The following is a 9,661-nucleotide window of genomic DNA, read 5'->3' on the forward strand; positions in this document are numbered from 1 at the left end:
GTACTGTGTAGTGGATTGCGAAGAAGGGGAATGGTGGAGCTTGCTAGGGAGGAAATTGGGGAGTATTTATAGATTTCTAGATCAGATACATCGCGGGTTGTTAATAATTGAATTTAAATCCGAAGCGACTGGAATTTCGCTAATCTTCTTCGAGCCCGATTGGCGATATAGTGTAATTAGGTTAAGAAAACCGATCGACGCTTGAATATCCTTAGGTAACCATGTGTCATTCTGCAGTGTGTTGAGGATGCCATAAGTCTTGGTCATCCTTAGAAACAAAGTTAGATAGTGGGCCGTGCCGAGGCATCTCTTAGCTTATAAATGAATATTACTTAACTAGCGTACCCGATCATTGAGTATAGAATTATCTCTTGATCGCTCTTCGGTGATCGTGAGTAGGATATTGAAATTCTAGAATATGTAATATTCTCCCAGTCCCAAGGTTAAGAACCCAACCGAACTAAGTCACTACTCTCGCTTTGATATCTTCCAGCTCGGCAGTCTCGAAACCCCATCGCGATATGCCATTAATTAATTGAGACATGCAATCAATACATGCTACGCGCAGGCACATTAGTCATGACTCAAACAGATATACATCAGCGACATAGGTCTGTTTAACGATTCCATGAGGAAGGGAGGGCTGGCGGCTTTGCGGAGCCTGAGCGCCTGAGGCTAATTCACCCTCAAGGGATCAACCCTATACCAAGCTGTAGGTAAAGAGCATCCAGTCACGATAGATCGCAAACTTCATTCTATTCTCGATTCTCATCGAACCATGTACTTGAATTAGTATATATCTATTCTATATATTATACACCTGAGGGGAGATACTAAAACCCGGGTGCTCATTGGATGTCTGTGACGAGTCACACCCATGTATTGAAGCACTCATGACTCGCAATCAATAGCAGGGATCATCAAGCCGTCACGCTTGATATCATAGGAAGTCAAATTCTAAGCCTAATTCAGGACAACGAGCAAGACTGTGCTGAGTTCCCGGTCCCGTGCATCGTGCTATCGGTTGTGGGCAAGCCACCCGGTTGCGGAGGTCGGTTTTAAGATCGGTGCCATAAGGATTGAGCGTTTCCCGTTGAAGGAATCGTCAGATCGAGTTCCCGGTGACTCTTGAGGTCCCAGCACAGCATTTGTCACCATATTCACTGTCTGGGTGTTCGACAGCTCAGCCTTCGCCCAGTCTTTGCAACAGAACAGGTTGAAGGGTGAAACTGGGTCGCCGTCTTGGGGCGGCGTGGGTAACCACAGGTCTTCCGTTGTGGAATGCCACCCTCCCTCCAGACCATCCGGCTTGGTCAACATTGTCAGTTTATGAAGTGTGTATCCGTTGGCCTTCGTGGATGTCGGTTCCGTGTAGAAATCATGCACGCGGGCATGCTCGGGAACGACGGACGCATCCTCGGTGGCAGCGACCTCGTCCGGATCCAGACCTGCTTCTTCGAACTCCATGATCTGTGTAAATACCACGTGGTAGTGGCTTACTTCATACCACCATTCTTTTCTCGGCATCCGCCGCAGCAGATCTAATCCTTTGCGACGGAGGCGCGGCCAGCGGCACTTCCAAGCCACAGCGTGGAGCGGGTATAGCAAACCGAAATCGAGACAGAGGGTTTTCGATAGCTCATCCGGGTAGCGGTCCGGGTCCGACACGATCTTCTCGCCGATGCGGACAATCTCCTCGAAGTCCGCTCGGTGGTCGTCCCAGGCGCACTCGCAGCCCACGCGGTACGTCGTCGTTCCCATCACGGTCGAGTACCACATCAGACGGAGGACTTCGGCCGCATCCTGCTCGTTCTTGTTCCACGTGGAGCCCTGCCGTCGAACCAGGTCATCGAAGTTCGTTTTCCAGCGGTCGCGCGTCTGCCGAAGTCCGCCGATGATCGTTAGCAACCCAGCATCTGGTAGCTTTCCTGATTGTAAGTTCTCATCCAATAACTGGAATACCGCCGCAGTGGCGGTGACCAAGTCCACCATCGCCACCCTGACTTCGCGGAGGCTTTCAAATCTGTCCGTTAGAATGAGCAGTCCGGTATCAACCGGGTTCAGCAACACCTTTCGGCGTGTGCCGGGATGGAACTCGGAACTGTTGAGGTTGAAGAGACTCAGGATCGGGGCCAATTCCGTTTCCACAAAGTGCGACTGGAACGACGAATACCCCTGGCCCCACGGCACCTTCGGCCGACCACCGGTCTTCTCGCGCCATGCCCACAACAGGTTAATACCGTTCGAGATATGCGACGCTGCGGCGGACGCGTTCCCCCGAAGGAACTCAAAGGCCGTGAACAGAATGCTGGCCACCACGACCACGGGGATCGCGCCTGTATCGGCGGCGCTTTTCTCGATCGTCGAGCGCAGCGCCCGGGTATACAGCTGGATGGCCGGATGTGGATCGCCACCTGCGGCATTAAACGAGGGGAGCAGTCTACTGCCTCCTTTGTGCTCATGCAACGAGCCTATTGCAGCGATGGCTTGGCGAATGGCGGGTTCCACAAGACTGAGTTGGAGGACAGAGACCTTCCAGAACGAGCCTTCAAAGAACCCGGCCAGCTGGGAAGACGACTTGTGAAAGAAAAACTCCAGCGCGCGTGACTCCGTACTCGACTTGGCAGTCGTGACGGTCAATAGCGGCTGGGAGATGCTGGATGGCGCCGTCTGCGAAGCATAGCCGTCGCATTTTCGTCCCGTACTGATGCACCTGAACACTGCTTGTCAGTTCCACGGCCCCATCGCGTCTCACGGCGTCTGCTGTGTTAGTCGTACCGGGTGCAGGCGGGCTTGCCTTCATCACACTTCACTTTCCGGATCCTGCGTCGCAGATGGTTTTAGCACCGATTTACCCCCTGGTATGAGCTCCGGTAGCACTAACTTGCAGGTGATACAGCCCGTCCGCACTTTCGGTTTACTGGCCCGCTTCCGTTTCACTGGCGTCGGCATTTCCGATACGACTAGAACTCAGAGCCCTATGAGACGTCTAGGTCAGGAATAGATGTCCTGGCCAGAATACGAGACGCACGATGATCGACGTCTTACCTCACGTGATCACAGGATACGTCATACTGCCTATTTTGGGCATCACAATTGGAGGCCAGGCGATACAGTATATATAGCATAGGGTTGCAGTTACATATATCTTCCCCCCTGGAATTTGAGCGAGGCCTCAGCCCTAACCATGATTGGCAACAGGTCGCGTTGGTCTCATTTGTAGAAGTTGTGTAGCACAAACTATATATAACCACTAACGGTCCGTCGAAACGGTTTCGGGAGTGTATCTTCCGGGTCTCTATGATTATGCCACAGTCTTGATTTAACGATAAGCGTGGAGGTAGAGTAAAAGTCCCGTTCCGAGGCCTTAACCGGGACGCTAATCTCGGATGTCCCTTATCTGGACACATACCTACAACGCGGCCTAACAGGATTTGCGTCCATGTGGAGTCTACCGCCATAAAGGTGTGATACAACCCATCGCAAGGCGTCCACAGGTACAAAGCCCGATACGACACCAGGAGAGTGAGGAGTGGGGTCTGTCTCAGGCGCTGACAGTAGCTCTACAATGCCGGCCAGCCAAGAAACGCACAGAATCTTTGAGACCTACTTGGCCGAGAGAAGGGACAATGCACATAGTAGCATCGGGGACCTTGGACACGCATGGTGATACGCCAAACTCCATGCGACGGGGGTTGTTTGGCTCCAGTGGGCCGTCCATTGTCTATAAAAGCCGCCGTCCCGTGCAAAGGAAATGGAAACGTAACACACTTGAGGTGACAATGAAACTGTCGGCAATAGTAAACAGACCGGGTATAGCGTGGACGCCGTACGACCGCTAGACCTTCCAACTTGGATCCAGTATCGAGCACTACGGGGATCTTGAACACTTAGGGCCGGGTCACACAAAGAAAGCCTCCCGATAGCGTTAGTCGGAAACACGAAGCTCCTAGAGCCCGACACTAGATTCCTGACCACGAAGCTTAGTTTATCCGGACTATTAACATGGTAGAAGATTGCCAAGGCGGCTCATTAGAATGTCATGAAACTGATATTAGTAAAATATGGATGGGACAGAGTCTGGGATACACTTCACAATCATGACATGCAACAGTCAGCTTAGATAGAGTATAGATAAAGTAAAAAAAGAGTTCGTATAGAAACCAACATCCTATGCGCCACGGCAGGACACATGCAATAATTCGCTCAGATACTTGACAACCCAATGCGTAGATGCAAATTCATTATTTACCGATCATCACTGGGCGTTCAGAGCGCCCGCTGCCCATACACGATGTGCAGTCGCGAGTACAAATGGAGCGACGTATCGCGCAATTCCCTCCGCATGCCTGCCACCAGCGCCTCGATCTCAATCCGGTGCCAACCAAGCATTCGGGTAAACAGCGCATAGCAGTAGGGCGGCATGGCCTCGATCATGTTGACCTGATGGTAACGACCGAGCTCCTTGAGCTTGGGGTCTTTGGGCCAGGGGCTTTGGGGGAGCTGTGGCCGTTAGCGTTTCCTGTGCACGGGATAGAGAATCAATACGTACCTTGTACACGTCGTCGCGAACGTTGACGAAGCCGGCGTTTTCCATCTGTGTTTTCCAGTTCTTCACAGTGTCGAAATCCTTGCCGAACTTCTTGGCACTCAGGTGCATGTGCTTGACTCCGTCCATCATCGATGTTGCTTTGAGATGTGTGCCGTCGTCGGAGAAGCAGTTGACTTCGATCGAGGCAATTTCCATCCATCCACCGGGCTTCAGATTGGCCAGGGCCTGCTCGAACAGGCGGTCGTGATCGCGGATGAAGCCTTCTAACTCACGACCGTGGATGTAGTCGAAGGGTTGGCTGTAAGACCAGGGCGCTTCGAAGTCATCCACCTCGAAGCGGAGGTTGGGAGGAATCCTAATCAATTAGTTATGTCCGAACGACCGGGACGCATTGATCATACCATGACGGTTGAATAGGACTGAGATCGTTCCCTAAGCCGACCAGTCAATACTGAGTCCTTTGTGGACAGAACGAGATGCCTACCAATCACTTCTGATTCGGGATGTTCACTGGTCTTATCAGTATTTAGCCAATGCCTCTCCTGCCGGTCGGACTTACTCTGCAAAGTCGATAGCCCAGATGCCAGTTCCGGTGCCAATATCCAGGACCCTAGCGGGGTTCTTGATAGGGGCCGCATGCAGCTCTCCTTTCAGGATCATCCGATAGATGTGATGGCTCTGTTCTCGTTAGTTTGGCCATTTCGATTGTTCACCGATGCTTCCAGTAGGCTCAACCAACCAAGTCCAGACGGTCTTGTTCTTGCTCGTCATTAGGCTGTCCAAGTTAGTATAACTCCTCGAGAAGGCAACGGAATACCCACCAGAATGTATTCGCCCTCATGATACGAATGATATCTGCGACCATTCTGTACGATATACTTAGTAAGCGCCACAATACCGTGGTTGAGCCAAGAAATAATACCTCATATCTGTGCCGTTAGCAATATCCCCACAGAAGTATGACCTGTTACATACTGATAGTTCATGGCACTTGACGTAATACTGGTGGTATAACTGGCGTCTCCCAGTCTACAATTGTCAGCCCGTCGATTTAGGCGATAGGACTTCGCCACTTACGATCCCGCATATAAGGAATCACCGTCGGCATCCGAGAAGGTCTAGGAAGTCTAGTTAGCCGAATCTTCTTCCCCCACTACTAAGATAAGAATGGACCAACATCAGGTTCGATGATGCCCTGAACATGTCCCTGTATTTCTGGTTGCGGTTCTGGTTGTGGTGCTTGCTGCTGTTCTTGCTGCGGTTCTCGTTCTGGTTCCGCTTGAGGTTGAGCTGGAGTTTGAGCTGGAGTTTGAGCTGGAGTTTGAACTGGAGGTTGGAGTTCAGGTTCAACTTCTTGTGGTAGGCTCTCCGGTGGAGTTTCCTCCCGGGGGCGTTTTTGCGTTGGTTCACTACGGGATTCCATTCTTGCTCAAGAATTGGGGACGGAGCAATACGAGGACAATTTCTGGGAGAAGGAAAGAGTGGGTGATCGTGAAATGGTAGAAATAGAATTCAGATTAATCTGGGGAATGGAACTAGGAGGGAAAAAAAAAACCAATACCGCTACGAGCTAATTATACGAATAATAGTAATAGAATTAATAGCGGTAAAAAGAAGGGATTAAATAATAAAAATAAAAATAAAAAAGAAAGGGACGCCGACGGGAAAGGGGAGGAAAAGCTCCTGAAGAATGAGGAATTGTGGTCCCAGCGACAGCGAGTCTTCAATCAGACTCGTCAACAGGCTGCATAGCGGGACCGCCGTTGAGAGATTTGCGGTGTCTCAAGAGCCGGCCAAGTTTTGCGAATTGGCAAAGGACACAAGTCCCGTTCGGCTCCTGGCACTATTCAGTCCATGCCATCATCATATTACGCCCGTCACTCGTTAGTTCGCATTTGCACGGATGCACCACCAGTGTGCCGCGACCGTCGATCGAGGAGGTCTGGTGGCTCTTTTGGGAGGCCAGCAGCGTTAGCCGCTTATTAGTCGGCGTTAGTGACCGTCTAACTGATCGGTTAGCTGGTTGGTTCAATGGTTGGAGGTCCAGTGGATCCACTGGCTGGGTCTTTTGCCATTTTTCTGTGTTCAGGCATTTTGGCCTTTCTTTTTTTTCCCTTTCCCTTTCTCCATGGCCCCTCGATTAGGGCATAACCGCGTACCCCATTCTTTGTATCGGAACAAAGGCAACCGTTTCGCCACGTCGAGTTGGGTAGCAAAGAAAGAGAGATCGCACGGCTATGGACATGAATTCGCTAGGTCTTATCGCATTGTAGAGGTTAGGTAATTCTGCTCTGATCCCAGACAAAAGTTGCCTCCCGGCCTCCACTACCCGCTGTCAGCAATTCCAATCACGCCACGTCACCGTGGTCTCAATTCTTCAGGCTCATGTGGTCCCCGACAGGCTATGGAAAAGAGTCCCGAGCACCTGTAGGGATCGGAGTGAGCCGTTTCTACTGATTCCATGTGGCGGTGGGGGGCTACATCCTCGATGCACGAATCTCGTACAGAGCGAAGTCATTGACCCTTGTTGGCTCCACAACGCCCTCTAACGGATCCGATGCATCACATCCTTAAAAAGGCAAGAGCCGTTGGTGTGATGGCAATGCGACTCTAGAGTCTAAACCCTGTTGGTGTGCACAGCACGAATCGAGCACAGTGAACCAGCTTAAGCAGTCTAGAACAAGCTATGAGGGCGAAGGAAGGCCCTTTGCAGCTGCCGCATGATCCCAAAGTACGCGAAACCTGACAGCCAATCAGGCCCTTGCCTTTCGCTAGTGCGCACTGGTATCTTTGCAATTTGATTACTGCTCCGGCGTTCCGTGGTTCATCGAGTCTGGAACCCGAATTTAAACCGCACTGGAGATCGGGGGACACGAGGGGGAGAGATCGGAGGTTCGTCCGGTCAACTTACGAGGTACTCTCTCGTTCTGATGCTCAAGCCCCTCACTGTTGATTTTTAAGTTTGATAAGACACTGGGGACAGAAACCGATTAAATATCATCTAGCGGCTAGATAACGGCCTTGTCCTACTTACGGACTCGTCTGGTTCTCCCCGGTACACAATCGACTAGATCCTGATTAGGGCTAACATCCGGTGGTCACATATTCCGTAGTGGCAGACTAAGGCCTTCTCTCACAAATCTTAGTGCGTTCCTTCTAGGAATCGTGCATAAGGTGCATATCCATCTCCTGATCCCGTGGCGGGGAGGGGCGCCGTCTCTTGGCGTGCTTTAATACCTTCCGATATACGAGGGTTATCGGGTGGAGGGGGGCCGCTCGTCGGATGTTCCCCGTTTCTCTCAAGGTGTAAGGGCTTGTGCACCTCAACAAGCCTATCACTCTGTCTCGGTCCTCACGATCTTCGTATTCATCTCATGCCTCCCTCCTGACAAGCAGTAGCGAAGAATGGTTGGCGTACCGCGCAGCACTGGCTGTCGCGCCTGTCTCCAGCGGCGGGTCAAAGTGGGTGCTCCAATGTTAAATCTGCCTCGGCCGTGTTTCCACTCAAAAAACAAACAACAAAAACAAAAGCAAAAAAAATTAAAAGGATAAAAAAAAATAAAGACTTGACAAAAGTTCACAACCACAAGAACAAGAAAAACGTATTGAAACGGAAAATGCCCATCCTAATGGAATGAATAGTGCGATCAAACCCGTCCAGAATGTCTACGCTGTCTAAAGCGCAAAATAACCTGCCCGGGCTACCAAAAGAGATTCCAATTCTACCATAAAACCGCCCCGGCGATCGTTAAATCCACCCGCACTTCCGAATCCGACGACGCACGTCCATCTAGATCAACACCGAAAGACAATCACCACCAGCAACTGGCCCTCGTGGCCGCCCGGCCTCCAATCGACCAATGCTTCGCCCCGACCTTGACGGCGAACGCTCTGGATACACAGCTGAAAGAGGTCTTCTCGGATGTCGTCTACGCCACCTTCCCGAACTTGTACGCCGCGTTTTCTGCCCGCGTCGATCTCACCTGGGTCGACTTTGTCCGACATCATTCTGCCACGCAGCCGAGCGCAGTTAATTGGGGGATCCGCTGTCTGAACACCTGGTTTTTGGCGCGACGACATCACGACCATGACCAGCTCCAGGCGAGTCGACACATGTATAACAGGGCATTGCGGTGTCTAGCCCAATCTATTCGAGATCCCGCTCGGGTCAAATCAGATAGCACTCTGGCTGCAGCGATAGCACTCGGCGTATACGAGGTCCTGGATGGGATAGGGCCGAATTCATGGTTGGTGCATTCGCGCGGAATCGGGGCGTTGTTCCGGCTGCGTGGTCCGGATGCCCATCGCTCAGGCTTCGGGCGTACCATGTACACCACGTACCGCACGTTTTTAGTAGCAGAGGCCTTCACTTGCCAGGAGCCATGCTTTCTGGAAGGCGAGGAGTGGCGGACGATGAATCAGGAGGCGTTACGAGCGGAGGAACGCGACGGGAAGGGCAGCCAACTGAGCGAAATCACGGAGAAGGCGTTCGGGGAGGTCTTACTCTGTCCGGGATACCTGGTACGCACACGTGAGATGATTACTGGGAAAGCGTCCGAGTCGTCGAATGAATCCCTCGCCGCGGAGATTCGTTGCAGCCGAGACCTCCTGCGGGGTTTGCAGCGACGACTGGCTGCGCTGTTGAACCTGCAGATGAACAGTCAGGCAGTGCAGAAGAGAACTCTTCTGGACGGCTCTATCCCACAGCAGTTTGTGCACACCATTGCGCACAGTTCGTTACGGGGTATGGACTCGGCGTTGGCACTCCTTGACCAGCTTCTCGTGCTTCTTGCTGCTAGCAAAAAACGGATGCTGGGTTCCGAGAAGAATCCCCCTCCGAGTCCCTGGAACACGGTCACGTATCGACCAGCTCCAGAGGAGGCATTGCCCGTAAGCAATGAGTGCACTAGTACGAACGAGGCGAAGTCCCTCGATTGGCTTGATCAGCTTGCATTGTCCATGGGGACTCTTGCGCTCAAGACATGACGGACTCGTAACTCGTCATTTGAACCATGTCGCTGGCTGTGTGCATGGTCACATTTCGACCAGGATCAACCTTCTTTTTTTTCTCACCGAGTCGAGTCAATCGGGCCTGTCAGTCTGGCTCTC

General features: G+C 51.9%; 3 protein-coding genes across 3 annotated transcripts; 1 reads left to right on the forward strand and 2 right to left on the reverse strand.

The window, feature by feature from the left end:
• Nucleotides 1–1,017: 1,017 nt before the first annotated feature.
• On the reverse strand, nt 1,018–2,952 carry ANOM_011336 (Zn(II)2Cys6 transcription factor domain-containing protein; the record flags this gene model as incomplete). Its single annotated transcript, XM_015556592.1, has 3 exons — nt 1,018–2,713; nt 2,779–2,823; nt 2,885–2,952. 3 exons carry the CDS (start codon nt 2,950–2,952, stop codon nt 1,018–1,020), a joined length of 1,809 nt encoding a protein of 602 aa, XP_015401087.1.
• Nucleotides 2,953–4,269: 1,317 nt separating this feature from the next.
• On the reverse strand, nt 4,270–5,975 carry ANOM_011337 (methyltransferase LaeA-like protein; the record flags this gene model as incomplete). The annotated part of the gene is made up of 11 exons (XM_015556593.1): nt 4,270–4,503; nt 4,553–4,907; nt 4,954–4,984; nt 5,037–5,062; nt 5,112–5,230; nt 5,292–5,327; nt 5,374–5,418; nt 5,475–5,481; nt 5,528–5,581; nt 5,630–5,670; nt 5,730–5,975. The coding sequence occupies 11 exons, from the start codon at nt 5,973–5,975 to the stop codon at nt 4,270–4,272; spliced, it is 1,194 nt and encodes a 397-aa protein (XP_015401086.1).
• Nucleotides 5,976–7,957: 1,982 nt separating this feature from the next.
• ANOM_011338 (Zn(II)2Cys6 transcription factor) lies at nt 7,958–9,538 on the forward strand (the record flags this gene model as incomplete). The annotated part of the gene is made up of 2 exons (XM_015556594.1): nt 7,958–8,014; nt 8,195–9,538. 2 exons carry the CDS (start codon nt 7,958–7,960, stop codon nt 9,536–9,538), a joined length of 1,401 nt encoding a protein of 466 aa, XP_015401085.1.
• Between the last annotated feature and the right edge of the window lie 123 nt (nt 9,539–9,661).

Source organism: Aspergillus nomiae (genome assembly GCF_001204775.2).
Source record: "Aspergillus nomiae NRRL 13137 chromosome Unknown contig00677, whole genome shotgun sequence".
NCBI classification, from domain to species: domain Eukaryota; kingdom Fungi; phylum Ascomycota; class Eurotiomycetes; order Eurotiales; family Aspergillaceae; genus Aspergillus; species Aspergillus nomiae.